At 37.3% G+C, this 21,734-nt stretch overlaps 1 protein-coding gene across 8 annotated transcripts in view; it reads right to left on the minus strand.

The window, feature by feature from the left end:
• FAM172A (family with sequence similarity 172 member A) overlaps window positions 1-21,734 on the minus strand; it is a 429,997-nt gene that overhangs the window by 382,080 nt on the left and 26,183 nt on the right. Inside the window, exon 2 of one of the 8 annotated variants that reach the window (XM_043593690.1) lies at window positions 10,020-10,143. The exons of 6 other annotated variants lie outside the window; for them this stretch is intronic. In XM_043593690.1, the coding sequence (XP_043449625.1) occupies window positions 10,020-10,125 (106 nt within the window). In that variant the 5' untranslated portion in view covers window positions 10,126-10,143. Of the gene's footprint in view, window positions 1-10,019; window positions 10,144-21,734 lie in introns of those variants that run through there. One more of the 8 variants, XM_043593734.1, reaches the window with a different exon arrangement.

The raw sequence follows: 21,734 nt of genomic DNA on the forward strand, positions 1-21,734 counted from the left end.
AACTAACTGACAGAATGGGAGAAGATATTTGCAAATGACATATCAGCTACAGGGTTGGTATCCAAAATCTATAAATAACTTCTCAAACTCAACACCCAAAAAGCAAATAATCCACTGAAAGAATGGGCAAAAGACATGGATAGATACTTTTCCAAAGAAGACACCAAGGTGGCTAACAGACACATGAAAAAATGCTCAACATCATTTGTAATCAGGGAAATACAAATCAAAACCACCATGAGATACCACCTCTCACACTTGTCAGAATGGCTAACATTACCAACTCAGGCAACAACAGACGTCGATGGGGATGCAGAGAAAAAGGAGCCCTTTTGCAATGCTGGTAGAAATGCAAACTGGTGCAAACACTCTGGAAAACAGCATGCAGGTTCCTCAAAAAATCAAAAATAGAACTACTCTATGACCCAGCAATTGCACTACTAGGTATGTATCCAAAGGATACAGGAGTGCTGTTTCAAAGGGCACATGCACCCCAATGTTTATAGCAGCACTATCGACAATAGCCAAAGTATGAAAGGAGCCCAAATGTCCATTGACTGATGAATGGATAAAGAAGATGTGGTATATATATTCAGTGGAATATTATTTGGCAATCAAAAAGAATGAAATCTTGTCATTTGCAACAATGTGGACGGTACTAGAGTGTATTATGCTAAGCGAAATAAGTCAGAGAAAGACAAATATCATATGATTTCACTCATATGTGTAATTTAAGATACAAAACAGATGAATATAAGGGAAGGGAAGCAAAAATAATATAAAAATAGAGAGGGAGACAAACCATAAGAGACTCTTAACTACATAGAACAAACTGAGGGTTACTGTATGGGTGTTGGGTGGGTGGGTGGACTAAATGGGCAATGGACATTAAGGAGGACACTTGCTGGGATGAACAGTGGGTGTTATATGTAGGCAATGAATCACTAAATTCTATTCCTGAAAGAAAGAAAAGAAAAAAAAAAAAAGATATTTGCTCTAGGCTTAACTTTTCCCTGCCCCAGCTCTAGAATCAGTCTGTCGACAAGTATTTAATGGTATCTTTTAGGCTTTTAATATGGGATGAGGCAAAAATTCTCACTATTTGTCATCACGGAGTCCTATCAAAGCTCAGAAAAACAAAAAGATAAACTTCGAATTTATTCAGTTCTGAAAAGATGTTTTTTAAGAAAGTTTAGGTTTTGAGATTATTCATTCTAACTCAAGTTCCTGAAGAGAAAACAGCTCCTAGGATATATAATAAAGCAAAGCAGTCCCTTTTCCTCTCTTACAGAAATATAACAAATCCAACTGTATGAAACATGAAAATATGCCAAAGAAAAAAGTAGTCTGTCTGCCTCCAGTCTCTAGTCTGTCTCGTAGGACATACAGATAAGCCCACAAAAAAATCTTTTAGTACTCTTCAAACTGATATACCAAATAAACTTCAACTCATATAAAAATATACCATTTTCAACATTTAAAAATAATAAAATGTTTGGAAATGTCACATAATATGTATATTGGGCTAAAAAAGGGATACATGCTGACAAATTTCTGATTCATTCATAAAGTTCTGAACACCATGTAATTATTTGCGAAACAGAGTAAAATAGAAAACTTAATACCCAAAATTGGGTTGGAGTGGTTAGAAAATGCTTCTCTCTCTCCAGTGAGTTCAAGTTCTGAGACAAAACTGACTCCTTCACTTCAGTCATCTTCTACAGTTCAAAACTTAGAAACCTTTTAATCAGACACACAGCGATGATCCAATACATAAGCAGATAGTTATATGATGTCTAATAACCATTTTCTCCACCAGCTCAGATCATAAAATGCCACCTAACATCTATGTACCAATTTAAAGTTGTCACGTACTTTACCTCACTTGATCATCACAACCCTATAAAATAGTAGCATGTATTACCACCTTCACTATCTGTCAGACAAGAAAATGAACTCAGAGAGGTAAAATGGCTTGTCCAAAATTATACCCTAAGAGTATAGTGGGATTAATAGAATAAATGTATTTTCCAAAACGTAACTCAATGCTCTTTCAAAATCACCACACTTACTCTATGTTCGATGCAACCCTAAAATACTGTGCCCCCTCTCTTCATTACCTTATAAAAAAGGAAGTTATAAATACAGAAATATGCTTTTACTTTGCCCAGAATGTTCCTGTGAATGACAAAATGTACTGAATAAATAGGAAATCCACAAACTTCTCCTCTGTTAACTAGGAAATCAGATATAGATTTTTTTTTTAATTTCATTAGCACTGAGAGACATGTAGAAAGAAAACATCAGGAATTATGTTTTCTACTTTTTAAAATGAAAGCAACACTGTCAAGCTGCAGTTTATACAGAGACTGGGTTCCAAAAGCAGTGGATTAGGCAGAAATCAAGTATAAAAAACATTTCCATTAAGAATCCCTTCAATCACCTCTAAAATACAGTACAACTGATCCATATAACTTAAATATGCATCAGATGTAACACAAGTGTTTCTTCTAAAACATGCCTCAGGTGATTAAAGTGATCCAGCAACTAGAATTCTAAACTTCAACTAAGCATATGAAGTAACTGGATAAAAATACCACTTGATATCCAGAAGAATTGAAAACAGAGACACAGATATTTGTACACCCATCTCATAGTAGCAGTATTCACTGCCAACAAACAACCCAACTGTCCAAAGACAGAGGAATGGTGTGATGGTTAATTTTATGTGTCAACTTGACTGAGCCATACCATGCCCAGATATTTGGTTAAATGTTACTCCGAGTGTGTCTGTGAAGGTGTTTCTGGATGAGATTAACATTTGAGTTTGGGTGAATATGTATATGATACTTTCAAACACTTTTGGAAAATTAATGAACATAATGAGATTGGCTGGTTGCTCCTAAAGTCACTGAACAAAGTGGTGGAAAAAAAAAGGATACATTCAGGGATGTGAATTCTCAGCTCAAGTGTAGCATAAATAACCTGTAATTTTCTAAGCATGTCCTGAAGGTGACCCTTATCTCTTGTAGCCAAAGGGCTGAGATTGTTAAAAATCAAACACAAAATCTCATCCTGCAACTAGCTGAAATACAGTCCAAGCAGAACTACCAGCCTTACAGGCGTCCATTGTTAAAGTGAGGACACCTACTGGGAAAGAATGGGATCGTGTAAATTGGAATGGTGACGTGGGAAAACCCTGAAGAAGCTGGAGACAATAAGCCTCTAAATTGTGATAATTCTTTGCCAGTGGAAGAAGCCTTCCCATCCTCAGTAGTAGTGGTCTCTCTACCTTACTCTTAGAGAATTAGCCTGTGTTGCCTAAGAAACAGTAACGTCCTCCTCCACCCCGCCCAAGGCTGATGCCAGGCAAGACAAAGCTGATTCTCTTAAGGACCCACTCCCCAAAGCCCTCTTTGCAACTAGACTTTCAACTACACTCAAGTCATAGCAGGCCCCTAAAGGTGAGGTATATAGTATGACTCGTGAGGGGGAGCACAATATCCAACACTCTTTTGGATTTTCTAATTTATACAGACAGATCCAGAAAACATGTGTGGGAATAAATATTAAGGGTATGGGATTATAGTAGAAGGAACAATCAGATCATATTTATTAATATAGGCTCACTAAGCAGATATTCCATATTTAACGTTGAATCTTGGGGAATTAGGATGACTGATTAAATGTCAGACCTGCCTTGGTTCAATGCAAAGGAAAGGGTCAAAGGTTTTGGAAGACAGGAATGTTACAATGGATTTGTCACTGAAGACATACTCACTCACAATGGGAAGGTCCAGAAGACATACCTTTCCCTACTACAATGAGAAATAAATTTGTGAGGAGAACCCTGGCATTCTTGAAGAGCTCTGTAATGACTCATCTTATGCCAGACCTTACAGTGAGAACTAAATCACTAAACTAGGAAACCTGGGATGCTGTTTGGAATCTTCAGTAAGCCACTGGTGAATCACAGTACAGGCTCTTAGGATTTTGGAGTAAAGCCCTGCCATCTACTGCAGATAACTACTCTCATTGGTCTGCTATTAGGCCTTAGGAGAGACTGAATGCTTAACCACAGGCTACCAAGTTACCATGTGACCTTAGCTGCTCACTATAAACTGAATGTTATCTGACCCACCAAGTCCTAAAGTTGGGTGTGTACAACAGCACTCCATCATCAAATGGAAATGGTGTATCTGTAACCAGGACTGAGTAGGCCCTGGAGGCAAAAGTTACATGAAGTAACCCAAATGCAGAAAGTCCCCATTCTTGCTACACTGAACTTCTATCTAACAGCATGCACCTAAGGCTTCAGGGGGAGTTCTTACCACCAGTTGATAGAAGGCAAAACTCAGGTCTGGTTTACAGATGGTTCTGCATGATATTCAGGCACCAACCAAAACCAGCCAGAGAGTCTGGGATACCAGTGAAGGAAAGTGGTGAAAGGAAATCTTCCCAACGGGGAGAACTGTGAGCAGTGCACTTGGCTACCGTTTGCCTAGAAAGAGATATGGCCAAACATGTGATTATATAAAGATTCATAGGTTGTGGCCACTGGTTTGGCTGGATGGTCAGAGACTTGGAAGGAATATAGTTGGAAAATTGGTGATGAGGAAATAAGGCAAAGAGGTATGTGAATAGTCTTCTCTGAATGGGCAAAAGATGTGAAAGATAGCTGTGTCCCAACTTAATACCCACTAAAAGATTACCTCAAAAGAGGGAAGATTTTAATTACCAAGTGAGTAAGATAACTCTTTCTCTGGAAACCAGTCAGCCTCTTTCCCCAGACACCCCTGTCATTGCTCAACGGGCTCATGAACAAAGTAGCCATGGTGGCAGGGATGGAGGAGGCATGGGCTCATCAATATGAACTTACATTAACCAAAGCCAACCTGGCTATAGCCATTACTGATTGTCCAAACTGCCAGAATCTGAAAATAACACTTAGCTTCCAATACAGTGCCACTCCCGAGAGTAATCAGTGAACTACCTGGTGGTAGTGGATTACATCATATTACTTCCATCACGAAAGAAGTAGCATTTTTGGTTCTTACTGGAAAAGACACTTTCTCTGAATACAGATTTGTCTTCCCCACATGAAATGCTTCTGCCATATCTACTATTTGTGGAGTTACAGAATGCCTTACCCACCATCATGGTATTCCACATTGCATTGCTTCTGATCAAGGAGCTCACTTCCCAGCAAAAGAAGTGCAGCAATGGTCCCATGTTCATGAAATTCATTTGTCTTACCCTTTTCCCCACCATCCTAAAACAGCTAGTTTGAGAGAATGGCGAAATGGCCTTTTGAAGATTCATTTACTGTGTCAGCTAAGTGAAAGAACCTGCAGGGCTGAGGCCAGATTCTCTAGAAGGCTGTGTATACTCAGAATTAGTTTCAAATATATGGTGCTGTTTCTCCCATAGCCATAATTCACAGGTCTAAAAATAAAGGGGTAAAAATGGGAGTATCACCACTCATTATTACCCCTGATGAACAAGGAAAGAATGTCCATTTTCTCACTATTTTTATTCAACATAGTATTAAGAATTCTATCAAGTACAAAAAAGCAAGAAAGGAAATAAAAGGCATATTGATTGGAAAGGGAGAAATTAAACCGTCAAATGTGCAAACAACCTGATGGCCTAACAGAAAATCTGAAGGAATCTACCCCCAAAACTCCTAGAACTATTAAGTGACATTAGGAGAGCCATTAGACATAATATCAACAAACAACACTTGATCACATTTCCATAAACTATCAGTAAACACGTGGCAACTGAAAATGAACAAATCAGGAGACTATAGATGCTGGAGAGGATGTAGAGAAATGGGAACCCTCTTGCACTGTTGGTGGGAATGCAAATTGGTGCAGCCACTCTGGAAAACAGTGTGGAGGTTCCTCAAAAAATGAAAAACAGACCTACCCTATGACCCAGCAATAGCACTGCTAGGAATTTACCCAAGGGATACAGGAGTACTGATGCATAGGGGCACCTGTACCCCAATGTTTATAGAAGCACTCTCAACAATGGCCAAATTGTGGAAAGAGCCTAAATGTCCATCAAGTGATGAGTGGATAAAGCAATTGTAGTTTATATACACAATGGAGTGCTACGTGGCAATGAGAAAGAATGAAATATGGCCCTTTGTAGCAACGTGGATGGAACTGGAGAGTGTGATGCTAAGTGAAATAAGCCATACAGAGAAAGACAGATACCATATGTTTTCACTCTTGTGTGGATCCTGATAAACTTAACAGAAACCCATGGGGGAGGGGAAGGAATAAAAAAAAAAAGAGGTTAGAGTGGGAGAGAGCCAAAGCATAAGAGACTCTTAAAAACTGAGAACAAACTGAGGGTTGATGGGGGGTGGGAGGGAGGGGAGGGGAGGTGATGGGTATTGAAGAGGGCATCTTTTGGGATGAGCACTGGGTGTTGTATGGAAACCAATTTGACAATAAATTTCATATATTAAAAAAAAAAGAATAAACACGTGGCAACTGAAATTAAGAATACAACACTGTTTATAATCACCCTAAAGAATTAATACTTAGGTATAAATCTAATAAATATTTAAGACCTATATGCTGAAAACTACAAAATGCTGATAAAGGAAATCAAAGATCTAAATAAATCAGAGATATACCATGTCATGGATTGAAAGACTCAATAAAGATGTCAATATTCCCCATATTCATCTATAGGCTTAAATAGAATATTAATCAAATCTCAGTAAATTTTTTTGCAGATATGGATAATTTAACTCTAAAATGTATATGGAAAAGCAAACAACCTAGAATACCTAAAAGCTAAAAATTTGAAAAAGAATGAAATGGGAAGAATCACTCTACTCAATTTTAAGACATACTATACAGTACAGTAATCAACAGTGTTGCCAAAGAGATAGACACAGATCCATGGAACAAAACAGAGAACCCAAAATGAGGCCACCCAAATACCCAAATATACCCATTTTTGACAAAGATGGACAAAGTAATTCCATGGTGGAAAGACAGTCTTTTTCACAAATGTGCTGTCACAAATAGAAATTAATAGGCAAAACAAACAAACAGAAACCCCATGACTTAGGTCTCATACCTTCTATAAAAATTAACTCCAAATGTGTCATTAATTTAAAAGTAAAATCTAAAATTATAAAACTTTTTAGGAGAAAATCTTCATAAACTAGGGTTAGGCAAAGAATATGACACCAAAATCATAATCCATAAAACATAAAACTCGTAAGCAGAGGGGTGCCTGGCTGGCTCAGTCGGTTAAGCGTCCAACTTCAGCTCAGGTCACGATCTTGCGATCCGTGAGTTCGAGCCCCGCATCGGGTTCTGGGCTGATGGCTCAGAGCCTGGAGCCTGCTTCCGATTCTGTGTCTCCCTCTCTCTCTGCCCCTCTCCCATTCATGCTCTGTCTCTCTCTTTCTCAAAAATAAATACATGTTAAAAAAAAATTTTTTTTAAAAACTGGTAAGTAGACTGTTTGAAAGATAAAGTTTTATTCAGTTTGACAATTTGTTTGAAATATACTTTGCTATGCACTGCCATTTTGTTTTCTAATATTTCCTATTTAACTCCTTCACGAATTGTTACAAGTTCATGTGCGCTAAACATTCTTATTCCTATAGTACTGATGAATTAACAGATTCAGAGAAGCTAAGCAGAAAAACCTGAGCTTAAATCCAGACAGTTTCATCTTTAGACCCTATCCATACTCTTTTTACATAATTGTACCTCCAAAACCCAGAAAACCTATGTAAACTCTTACAAACTGCTTGAGGAAGTGTAAATTGGAAACATAACTTGAAAGATTCAAATTTTCACATTACAGAGTAAGGTTGAAGACTCACAAAACCCATCTAGTTGGAAAGCCAGAGAGTCTATTTAGAAGGAGACTTACATACATTCCTTGCCCTCTCTCCTAAATCAACCATTATTCTGAGAGTGCTAGTCATCCCCAGCAGCATACAAGCATGCAGTAAAACCTTCTACAGGGTTGTCCACAACTGTCTCCCATTCCTCTCTTCCCATTCTCTACTGAAGCTCTCCAAAAGAGCTTTAATTTCCATCAATTCATGAAAATAGCTCTTTTTGACGGTCACCAATGACCTCCGCACTGTAAATTCCAAAAGTAATTTCTCAGTCCTTGTAAAACATGAATTATCATCATGACTAAATTAATTACTCCCATTTTTTTTACATTTGGCATTCAGGATCTCTCTCTCTCTCTCTCTCTCTCTCTCTCTCTCTCTCTCTCTCTTGCTCCTGGTTCTTAGCCTTTCTTCCTAGAAATTCATTTTCAACTTCTTTTGATGGTTCCTGGTCATCTTCCTGACCCTAGAGTTGAGATGCCCTAGGGCTCAATCTACAGATCTTTTTCCTGTCTACATTGACATCTCCAGTGATCTCAATTAGGACCCATGGTTCTTTAAATTACCTCTACACTAATGTTTCCTCAAACTTTTATCTCTAACCCAAATGCTCTCCCAAACTCCATACTCAACCTCTTTACCTTCCTGTTTAAGAAGCACCTCAGTTTAACATTTAATATATCTAAAACCTAACTCCTGCTTTCCACTACAATCACCACAACCTGTTTCTCCCAGTTTTCTTAATCTAACAAATCTAAGAGCTTTTTAGGCCAAGGGCATTCGAATTTATCTTGTTGACCCAACAGCAAATCATGTCATCTCTTTCTTCACAACACAACCAGAATCTGTCATCATCCTTTCTGCGACCACTCTGATCCATTACATCATCTCTCACATTTGTGAGAAGAAAGTAATGCTCTTAGCCATTTTCCATTTTTGAAGGTACAGGCTAGCTACACCATTCCATTGAGAGAACATTAGCTCTAAAAGCAGGGACAAGATGAGGCTGATTTCTTTATTACATACTTATATGTTTTACGCTTTCAAGAAAAGAAAGTAAGGTCGAAAGAGAGAATCTTGAGATATCTTTATCATCCAGCCTCATAAAGCAGGGCAGGATAGCAGTGAGGGATTCAGAGAAATGGCTGCAACTAAGATGGTCTGGTACATATTCATTTGGGCCATCACCTACAAAGCATCTTGAAGACCACAAAGACTCTACATTGAATAAAAGATTCATTATCTAGCACAGATGGCATCTCAACATTTAGAAAATCCGTAAGATTTTCTTTCACCATCAAAGAAAGTAACTGTGAGACCACATAACAAATTACTTAGGTAAGCTGATCTGGGGTAAGTCACTAGACAGTTAGATTGAAATATGTAATAAAGAAGAAATCTTTCAGCTCAAAAATGCACATTTAGGAGTAAAATTATTTTAGATTGCAGACTTAAAAAGTCTAGAATTCAAAATTCCAGAAGAATGCCTTGGGCAGATTCTTTCTGAGATGTTAACATGGAAAGCCTCTCAAAAAATATTCCTAATTCAGGGCGCCCGGGTGGCTCAGTAGGCTGAGCATCTGACTCCCAGGGTCGTGGGATCAAGCCCTGCATCAGGCTCCATGCTGAGTGTGGAGACTGCTTAAGAGTCTCTCTCTCCTTCTGCCCCTTTCCCCGGCTTACAAATTCTCTCTCCCTCTAAAATAATTTTTTTTATTTTAAAAACTATCAAAAATATATTCCTAATTAATGCCATGAAGATAGAATACTGGATTATTAGGCACACCATTACCCTAGCCAAGCATGACATTCTGATCAACAAAAATATGATAATGGCACTTAATCTTGACTCAAGAGACTTATAGTGTTAGTTTTATCTTTAAATAGATGACTTTGGATAAGAAAAGAGTTAAGATTTCCTACAGTTGTAAAAGTATGTGATTCTGTGATTTATTTACTGAGTACATACTACACTTCAGACACTGAGACAGTTGTGAGGGATACAAAGAGTTACAAACAGATTAAATACTAATATTCTTATTTTAGAACTGAAATGAAAGGAAGATCACCTAAATATTCCTATACCTTCATGAGGAACAATGAAAACCCCTAAAAAAGCAAATTGAGCATGTACCTTTCAGTGCTGTAGTCTTTTCTTTTTCATCTGGACCTCCCTGCTGGATTTGTGCCATGCTTATCCAAATTGGTAACAAAATTAAAGAGCTCAAGGAAATAGACATCAATCTTCAGAAGACAGTCTAGAATGAATGAAAGCAATAAATTAAGCTCTACTCAATCCTACCTACTCCATGAGAACTTCACAGATCCTCCCAGTTGGGATTAATCTCTATTCTGATTTCCCACTGCACTTTGTTGATGCCTATACCACAGTTACTTATCATAGCCTGCCTTGCATTATAGTTATTTATGTATTTGTCTGGGTTGGCTAACAGATTACAAGTCCCAGGATAAAGGTATCAAGTTTTTGTCATCTTTATATCTCTCATGTCACCAAACACAATGCCTTATACATACAGATACCTAAAGTTGCTGAATGTAATTTAGCTAAACTTACTGTGTAAGTTTAGTTCTCTATCATCTAATTTTTTTTTTAAATATCTCCAGGTAATTTCAAAAGCCTGAAATTTCTTTTAAAATGAACTATAAGCTTGTGCCAATTACAAAGTCAGAATGTCTTCGACCTGGAACAGACAGCAGAAGGAGAAAAATACAAACTATGTAAGGTAGCTATAAGCTACCTCTGGTGTAATTCAAAATATAACTTTAAGGGAAAAAATTAGCCCGTTTTAAAAATGAAACTATGTCAAATTCAGTATCTGGAAGCCATATAAATGGCACTCCAGTAAACAGTCATAATATAAAATTATGATTTATTAAGATCTAATTCTGCTCCATTTTGGCCAAAGGGAAGGCATTTACACCACAAATAGAAGTTTTTTTCCCAGTATGCCCATGAAGAGTAAAACAAACAAACAAACAAACAAACAAACAAACAAAAACACTACTCCTAAGGTTTAAAAGAGACAAAAATGAAACACATACAATGGAAAAAGTTAAACTAATTTAGTCAATCTATAACTGTTAATGAAATTCTATAAAAACTGCATTCATGAAAATAATAAAACAACACTGAAAATTCCTCTGATTGAGGAACCCAATTTATTTGCTATCCACAAAGAAAATTTCAGTTTCCTTTTGGAGGGCTATTTCATAACTATCTTTAAAAACGGAGGCATTTTCATAATCAGCTAAGTACAGCAGAAAATAAAAATACCAACACTGAAAATAATATTTTAAAACTATGAATGTCTCAAACAGTCATAAATCATATTGTCCTTATCTCAATTCTGACTGAGGGAGGGTGGGGTGGGGGCAGGTGGTATAAGAGGAAAGACCATCTGGCTTTACCATCAACTACCACGTACTCCTGACAAATTATTTAGCTTCTCTGTGCCTTATTTCCGAATGTGAAAAATAACAATGATAATCATGTTTCCCTCATATGGTTACACTCAGATTAAATGGAAAATAAAAGATCTAGCATAGTACCTGATGCATAATTAAGTGCTCAATATACTCTGGCTTATATATTTTTTAATTGTCATAAATGTATCCTGGTTTCACTGCTTAATAATAGCTCTGTGGTCAGGAACAAGTCACTTAATATCCAAAATCTTCAGTATTCTCATTTATAAAATATAGCCCAAATAATGGTGGCTGAGAATTAATATTATAGAAGGTTTATACATCTGATCATTGCTATTACTAGCAATAATACTGCTTCTCAATGGAGTGAGGTTTCCTAATAGGAAAAAGTAGAATATGAGAGTACTTTTGAGTAGGAAGGCATTTCCACTTAGCAGGAAAGAAGTTATTTTTCTTCTGTGAATAGGGAACTAAAAACTCTGTTAACCTACGTGAATAAAATGTGTCCACATTCCTTCAAGAAACATATCATAGTTTGTATGGTGGGCAATGTATAAGATACCAGGGTGCAGCGGTGAATAAAACAGACATGGTCATGGCCTGGGTGGGGGCTAGCAAAACAAACTGCCAACTTGTAAAATACGTAAGACCTAGAATGATAATTACAACACTGTTATAAAGGTTTATCTATTTACATGCAGGAATTGGTCTTATCTGTCAAGTCCCACAGGTTTCCATACAAGTTTTACCAGCAATTCCCTATTATACACCATCCTATAGCAGAAATTAAAGAGAAATGTTCACGGGGTACCTGGATGGTTCAGTTGGCTAAGCATGTCTTTTGACTTTGGGTCAGGTTATGGTATCATGGTCATGAGATTGAGCCCCATGTTGGGCTCTGTGCTGGGCATTTAGCCTGCGTGAGATTGTCTACCTGTCTGTCTGTCTGTCTCTCTTTCTCCCCACCCCCCAACTATCTTTCCTGCACTTGCATACTCTCCATCTCGCTCAAAAAAAAAAAAAAAAAAAAAGAAAGAAAAGAAAGAAAGAAAAAGAAAAAGAAAAAGAAAAAGAAAAAGAAAAAGAAAAAAGAAATGTTCATAATGAGAAATCTCATGCACTGCTCTCTGTTAACAATTCCATAACTATCTACAAGGGCTTCTTGCAGTGTTTGATTTATCTATCCTCCTGCCAATCCAATATTTCTTCTAAATATAAGTGGTTTGGTTATTTTTCAATGGCCCCAAATTGCCTGATTACTAAACAGAAGAATTTGGGGTGCCTGGGTGGCTCTGTCAGTTAAGCATCTGACTTTGGCTCAGGTCACTATCTCACGGTTCATGAGTTTGAGCCCCGTGTCAGGCTTTGTGCTGACAGCTGAAAGCCTGGAGCCTGCTTCAGATTCTGTCTTCTTCTCTCTCTACCCTTCCCCTGCTTGCTCGCTCTCTCTCTCAAAAATAAATAAATATTTAAAAAGTTTTAAACAGAGGAGCGGCTGAGCGGCTCAGTCAGTTAAGCGTCCGACTTCAGCTCAGATCACGATCTCTTGGTTTGTGAGTTCTAGCCCCGCATCGGGCTCTGTGCTGACAGCTCAGAGCCTGGAGCCTGCTTCAGATTCTGTGTCTCCCTCTCTCTCTGCCCCTCCCCTGCTAACAGTCTGTCTCTCAATAATAAATAAATGTTAAAAAAAAATTTTTAATTAAAAAAAATTTTAAACAGAAGAATGTACACTATTATCTCATTGTGACTGTTTCAATGAAAGTGAAATTATAGAATATTTTTGGTGCTAGAGTCATTTTCAAGATTCACATTTTAAAGTTCTGGAGATCTAACGTAGAGCAGGGTGACTATAGTTAACAATCCTATATTGCAAACTTGAAAGTTGCTAAGAGAGTAGACCTTAAAAGCTCTCATCACACACACACAAAGCAGGTTAACTACATGAGGTGATGGATGTGTTAACCAACCTTATTGTGGAATCATTCTGCCATACGTATGTATATAAATCATTACATTGTATACCTTAGACTTACATAGTGTTACATGTCAATTATATCTAAAAACAAAACAAAACAAAACAAAACCTTGGAAAAAGCTCTAAATACTCCACAATGTTTAACACATATCCCCCCTTTAGATTTTGATCTCACTGAGGACAGGTATTGTGTCTGTCCCTAGCACATGTCTGGCATGTTTGGAACTCACTGATTATTTGCTGAATTTACAAATAAGAGATGGGGGTTGGGGGAGAAATTCACATTTTAAAGAATAATTTTCAAGATTCTCAAAATTATATACCAATAATCATATTCTTATTTTATGATATAACCAAAAAATTTCATGTTGCAATTTACTTAAGTGATGATATGTATGTTACAAGAGTACTAATTATTATCTGTGATCCTAAACCTTCTAAGCAGCAGATGCAAAGCAGGTAAGCTTGAAGCGAAAGCAATTTGTCTGTTGCTCTCTCATTCACTGTTAGATTTTTGCCCTCTCAAGTTATCTTCCATGGCTGTGGTACAGCTGGGGAAGCTAAATCAGGAACATTATAAATTCTCAATTTAGTTTTCCTAATAAAAATTCAGAGTTATAACCTGCATGACCACAGATAAACACTACTGAAAATGTGGCCAGCAACCCGTTTGATACATTTGATATATATTAATATGTGCACTCAACATAGTTTATTTAGTATTATCTGATGGAGGTTAGGTTATAGGGAATAAAGTGGTAGAAGGTTTTTACTGATGTGAATTGGGACACAGTTGACACGTTGTATACTTCATGATAACCACTGCTGTTTAAATATGGTTTCCTAGAAATGGTTGTAGTATAAACAAGATTCAAAACATCTCAGTTTGCAATTTCATTCTGTGAACTACACAAAGCAATTATCATATCTTCTTTCCTTCTATGATTCCAACAGAGAATCCACTAAGTATAAATAAAGCTATAAATAACTTGTCATGTGTAATCTTTATCCAGTCAGCATTTCAAAACATGAAAGAGTAGAATATTTCTTAGTTGCCCTGTTTGCTCAAAATATGGCATGAGCACTTATAATATGTACAGGGAAATATACAGAAGCCTAAGTTTCCTACATCTGCTTGTTTTTAGGTAGGTATTAAATAAGGACTAGATATAGATGAGTTTGCAATTGAAGGCTTTCCACCTCCCATTCTGAATGCAACGATGCAAGTATAAAATACATCACAAGACAAGTAAAACTGGGGTAATTCCCTGGGACCTTTAGAGCTGATTTGGCCCCAAAGAATCTACTTTTACTAAGTCAGGCTCTGGAAATCCAGCTCATAATGCCCTTCTTGTGGTAAGTAGTGCCACAAGTACTTTTTGAATTGGTACCAAAGATTTGCGAGAAACCAAAAGATTTACCCGAATTATAATTAAAATATCTATGTTATTCAGAAATTGCTCATCAGCAAAGGTTACTTCATAATAATCCTGGACAGCTTATAGTTCTGAGGCTGAAGCACAAAAAAATGTATGTTTGGGGGCACCTGCGTGGTTCAGTCCATTCAGTAACTGACTCTTGATTTCGGCTCATGTCATGATCTCACAGTTGTGACACTGAGCCCCACATTGGGCTCTATGCTGAGCATGAAGCCTACTTAAGATATTCACTCTCTCTCTCAAAAAGAAAAAAAAAAAAGAAGTTTGGAGGGTGTGTGTGCATATACATATCAGACTGGGGAAAAGGCACAAGAATAAGCATATCAGGCTAGAGCAGACCCAGAAGACAAAGCCCAGGGTAATATGGGCTCATGGTACATAGAAAATGGCATCTTCTACTGAGAATGTCATCGATGCTTGGATCAAAGTTGACATACCTGAATCCAATCTAACGCTTTCTGAAGTAATTTCTTAGTTTCCCAGTCAATGTGATATAGGAGGTTTGGTATGAGAAATTCAGCATTTTAATCTCAATTCTACCACCTACAAGGTGGGTTATCTTGAGAAAGTCATAACTTCCTTAAGAAAAATAACAGCACTTCCTTTTATAGGGCAATTATGAAGATTATATCAAAGAATGTATGGAAGGGGTGCCTGGGTGGCTCAGTTGGTTGAGCGTCAGACTTGGGCTTAGGTCATGATCTCACAGCTCATGAGTTTGAGTCCCACATGGGGCTCACTGCTGTCAGTGTGAAGCAGACTTCAGATCTTCTGTCCTCCTCTCTCTGCCCCACCCCCACTCGCATGCCTGCTCTCTCTCTCTCAAAAAATAAATGTTTAAAAAAAATGCATACACATTTTGAAAACAATAAATTTCTCTATAAATATTAGTAATCCACATAATATCAAACAAAACTGGATTCCAATTAATTTGTACTCAAACACAAGAATACCCAAATTAGTCCAACTTCGAGGAATGAGAAACTTCTGATGTTCACTGTTTGGATGAATTCTAAAAAGAAATAATAAAGCCCCATAATAAATACCTGTTGAGTTGACTTGGGTTTCCAAAACTATACTGAAGATAATCATAATGAAATATAAATTAATTTTCTTCATATAATTTGTTTGTATTCTTTTTTTTTTAAGTTTATTTATTTTGAGAGAGACAGAGCACAAGTGGAGGAGGGGCAGAGGGAGGAGAGGGAGAGAGAGACAGAGACAGAGACAGAGACAGAGACAGAGAGAATCCCAAGCAGCCTCTGGGCTGGCAGTGGAGAGTCTGATGTGAAGCTCAAACCCACAACACCGTGAGTGAGATTGTGACCTCAGCCGAAACCAAGAGTGAGACACTTAACCATATGAGCCACCCAAGTGCCCCGTTTATATTCTTTTCTAATCTTATTAAATATGTGTCTGGAAAATGTTCAAGTATGTGAGTTCTAACTTCATTTAGGTAAAAATGTATCCAAAGAAGAATACTGTTCTAAATATCTCCTAAATAGCATATGTTGGTCACAAAGTTAACAAGAGCTTTCATACCCATTACTTTATTAGGTTATCACCACAACTGTCAGGGAAAGGAGGGGTTGACATATCTGCATTTTACAGAGATGAGGCATCATGGGATATACGAAAAGCAAAGTAACCTGGGTCAGGTATGCCAGATCGGCAAGGGATGGTTGGGATTTTAACTCTAGTCTTCTGGATAGGAGCTCCTACTTATGAGCTCCTTTACCTGCATGGTGGAGTCCTACTATTTAACTTCAATCAAAAAACTATTCCAGTTTCAACTTCTCATTTATCCTATAGGAAGTTTCACTTTTGTGTACTAATTTATATTATCAGCAAGTAGTCCAATATGGAGTCTGAGTAAGTTGGACACAGTTAATTACATATAGATGACAGCTGTCAACCAAAACTGTCTCAGTCTACTTGGTTTGCTGTTCAGAATTAAGATTGATAAAAACACTCCTCATCATTCCTGACAATACTTTTGGTAAATCAAATATCTAAAAGAAAAAGTCAAAGTAAGGAATATCATATACAAAGATTTTAAATTTTTTTTTAACGTTTATTTATTTTTGAGACAGAGAGAAACAGAGCATGAACGGGGGAGGGTCAGAGAGAGAGGGAGACACAGAATCCAAAACAGGCTCCAGGCTCTGAGCAGTCAGCACAGAGCCCGACACGGGGCTCGAACTCACAGACCGCGAGATCGTGACCTGAGCCAAAGTCAGACGCTTAACCGAATGAGCCACCCAGGCGCCCCTCATATACAAAGATTTTAGAAGAAACTAATGATGTACTACCATGCCTTTTAACAGGTTCCAAAACTGGAAGTCATCTGGATAGGTTTCGCATTACTATTTGTCTAGCAAAAAGACAAACTAAACAAGACTAGAATGAAATCCTTAGAGTATCTGCAAGACAATGCTAAAGCTGAAGCTAAAAAATTAAACAAGGACTAAGTTCTCAATTTTGAAGCCCCTCAAAAGAAAAACTAATTTAAGCAATCTTTTATGAAGTTTTCATAATATGGAGCAGAAATAGCAGAGCTATGGATGAGGACAAAATAATTCTCAAAAAGATATTCTCAAAATTTTGCAAAAACAGAACATGTAAAACAAATAACCTCCTTTATATGGGTCAAATATAAATGTCATGTATGCTACTTAACAGACTTTAATTCTATGGTAAACATAAATAATATTATAAATATACATAACTCCAGGTCAAATTAAACAAAGAGAAATTAACTATATTCATAAGATTTCAAAGTAGCCAATACCATGAAATAGCAGTAATAACTTACTTGCAAAGTCTACATCACATTTTCTCATTCCATATACATGCTTACCAGCATCTCTGCTAAACTGTGTGAACTAAAGGTTAAACTTAGATTTTAAAATATAATATGCATGTGGTAGACACTAAGGTGAACCCTCCCCCCCCGCCCAGAGATGCACCTTCAAGGAGAACTTGCTACTCAGCAGCATGGAGTACAATTAGCAAAGAGCCTCCAACTGTTCCCCACTTCAGAGTCTGCCTCAGATGCCGAGAGCTGTCTCACTCAAGGTGGTGCCTTTCCCAGAATGAGTGTCTCAGTCGCTGACCGAGCCCAGTGGGAATATGAAGGCCTGCCTCTGACAGGCAATATTTACTGCGAGGCTCATCTTCAGGTTGGTAAAGGTTTGGTCACGCCTGCATTAAGTTCAACTTCTCTATCCGACCAATCCTGTTGTCTTCCTTCTCCTAAGTGTTGGTCTTTTTTTTTTTTTTTTGAGAGAGAAAGAATGTGAGCGGGGGAGGGGCAGAGAGAGGGAGAGACAGAATCTGAAACAGACTCGTTTCTGAGCTGTTAGCACAGAGCCCAATGTGGGGCTCGATCTCACACACCATGAGATCGTGACCTGAGCCGAAGTCAGACGCTCAACCCACTGAGCCACCCAGGTGCCCCAAGTGTTGGTCTTCCACATCTTTCACACCAAATTTTATCTCAGCACCTGTTTCTAAAAAATCCAATCTGTGACACTGTACTTTTCTTAATATTTTTTCTGGAAGTTAAAAAAGTTTCATTATGTTAAGAGACAAGATGTATCCAGAATATATAATGAACTCTGGCAATTCAACAATAAAGAAAAATAACCCAACTTTAAAAATGAACAAAGGATATGAATAGGCATTTCTCCAAAGAAGATATCCAAATGATGAAAGAGCACCCAAAAAAGACATGCTCAACATCCTTAGCCATTAGAAAAATGAAAATCAAAACCATAGTAAGATACCACTTCAAACCCTCAGGCAAGGTTATAATAAATAAGAAAGATAATAGCAAGTATTGGTGAGAATGTAGAGAAACTGAAATCTTCATACATTGTTATGTATTATGTAAACTGGCATACACTCATTTTAGAAAAGTTTGGCAGTTCCCTAAAATGTTAAACATAGATTTACCATATGACCCAGCAATTCCACTTCTAGGTATATACCCAAGAGAAATGAAAACACATGTCCACACCAAAACTTAAACACAAATGTTCACAAACGCATTATTCATAATTGCCAGAAAGTAAATGCCTATCAAGTGATGACTGGATAAACAAATTTGGTATATCCATACACTAGAATATTATTCACTCATAAAAAATGAAGTATTGATACATGCTACAACATGAATAACCTTGAAAACATTAGGCTAAATAAATCAGTTACAAAAGACCATATATTATAGATTTCCATTTATAAGAAATGACAAGAATAAGCAAATAAATCCACAGAAAGAGAGAAAGTAAATTAATGGGTTTGGGGTGTTGGAGGAGGGGAGTAAAAAGTGATTGCTAATGGGGAGGTTTCTTGTAATTTTTTTTAAGGTTATTTTATTTTGAGAGAGAGCATGCATGCACATGCACGAAGGGAGAAGAGGGAAAGAATCCCAAGTAGGCTCCTCCTTGCCAGCACAGAGGCCGACACAGGGCTTGAACTCATGAACCCTGAGATCATGACCTGAGCCAAAATAAAGAGTCAGACGCTTAACCAACTGGGCCACCCAAATGCCCCACAAGGTTTCTTTTCGAGGTGATGATTCCAATAGTGCAAAAGAGATACACTAGAGTAGTGTACCTCACTGCATATTAAATGGTTCTCTCTCTCCATCTCTTCTGTATAGCTAAATGCCAAACGTCAAGGCACAGCACAGAAAGGGAACAGGCTTGCCCCTTTCACTCAATCTTCTCTATTCCTTCTAAGAAACAGGAGTGATAAGTGGGCTTTAGGCAGACTCACTTAAAGAACTTCCCTCTTCAGATGTTCCTACCATCCCTCCCACCAGAACCAGGCTAGGAACCATCTAGGCCTGCTCTATCTAAACATTAGAGGCAAACACAGTATTTCCCAGGTATAAAAGGTAAACATCATATATAAAGGTTTTATAATTCACAGTGCTCTAGTCTAGCTTCTTCTAATTCTGTGCATTGGGAGTTCTCTGTCAATGGTAATTTGCCTCCCTGGCCTGTCATTATTCCTTACATCTTCCAATGATTCACTGATTCACTTGGGTTATGATTTGTTAATTCCTTGGCCACATACTACTTAGTAACACCCCAATGTTATGCAATTTCTAACAAGGAATGAAATTTAATAATAACTGCTTTATTAGTGTTATTGTTATCAGAACTGATCCCACATACTCTATTAACTTACTTCAAAGTTAACAGAAGTTAATAGAAGTTTGCTATACAAACAAAAATAAAAACTTAAGCAGAGGATCAAGCAATTTACTCTTAATGCCTGTAAACCACGCTAATAACACTAGCAATAAAGTTTAATGGTAAAGTTAAGCTTCTGGAGACCACAATTGTACTGCAAATAAGGCATATAAGTACCACTCAGATTCAATGTCTACTGACAGTGCACTCCTTGTTATTTATTTAAGGGGAAAATGTCTGTGAAGGCTGACTTTACATAAACGTGTTAACAAGTGGGAGTATTATCATTTCAGTGCCTTCGAAATGGATTTCTTTTTCACTTCTGGAATTTCCCAATTCTTTATAACGTGATAGCACTTTCCAGAATTTCACGTTTGTACCATATTTCAACAATGCCCAATCCTGAAACCAACAGCAATGAATTCAGAAAGATTTGGAGAGGCTCTATACTGTTGTGATACTACAAAATCTGATCTTAAAAAAAAGAATTAGGAATTTGAAATCTCAAGTCATCCTTTTAAACTACCATATTAGTTACATTGGTTATTTACTTCATTCAGAAAATAATACACACAATTCATACCTTGCCTAAATTAACAAAGGATTTCAGACAACAAATTCTCTTATTCCAAAAGCAAAAGGATTTGAGCCCTCTTGGCATCCACAAAATATGTTTTTTCCCCAACAAAAGACAACCTTACTTAGCCACATGACACTGAAGTTGTCAGTACAAGGGCACTTTGTGAAATGTTAAGTCATTTATGTATTAGACTTATGCTTAAACACAGTATGCCAGATAGCTCTCATTACTATTGTCTACTTACGCAAAAGTTGGTAGAATCCCTTCCTATCATCATGAGAGTCAAGAATTTTACAACTAGATTTCATTTTCAACATTATAGCTCTGTCCTTTGAGCGACCCTCCTGTTGAAAATAACTAAACTTGGAAGGTACATTACAAAACTAAGAATACCTAGAAATATCACTAAATTAACATAAAGGAAGAAATAATAACAATTTCAATATCTGCAGAAAAAGTAATAAAATTCAATACTCATATTAGGAAGAAAAGTCATAGTAAACTGGGAAAAAAAGGAACACCCTTAACATAATAAAGAGATTCAACAAAACAAAAATACAGTAAAACTGCTCTTCATGGTAATATATTAAAAACATTCTCTTTAAAATCAGGTACCAGAAAAGAATGCCCATCATTACCACTTTACTATTTCCACTTCTAATCAAAGTTTTCTGGGCGCTCTTCTAGTATAATAAGTTATAGAAAAGAAAACAAAAAATATACAAGGATTGGGGGCACCTGGGTGGCTCAGTTGGTTGAGCGTCCAACTTCCGTTGAGGTTATGGTCTGGTTCATGAGTTCAAGGCCCGCATCCAGCTCTGTGCTGACAGCTCAGAGCCTGGAGCCTGCTTCAGATTCTGTGTCTCCCTCTCTCTCTGCCCCTCCCCCACTCATGCTCTCCCTCTCTCTCACAAAAATAAACACAAAAAAAAATTTGTTTAAATACATATATATAGATTGAGAAGAGAAAGTTACTATTTGTAGATAGTATGACTATCTAAAACAACAACAAAACAGGGGCCAAGAAACAAGATTTTCTAGAATCAAAAAACAAGATGGGGCACCTGGGTGGCTCAGTCAGTTAAGCATATGAATCTTGATTTCAGCTCAGCTTCTGATCCCATGGTCTTGAGATTGAGCCCGCCTCAGGATCAGCACTGGGTGTGGAGCCTGCTTAAGATTCTCTCACTCATATGTGGAA

The sequence above is a fragment of the Prionailurus bengalensis genome, chromosome A1 (genome assembly GCF_016509475.1).
Source record: "Prionailurus bengalensis isolate Pbe53 chromosome A1, Fcat_Pben_1.1_paternal_pri, whole genome shotgun sequence".
NCBI lineage: Eukaryota > Metazoa > Chordata > Mammalia > Carnivora > Felidae > Prionailurus > Prionailurus bengalensis.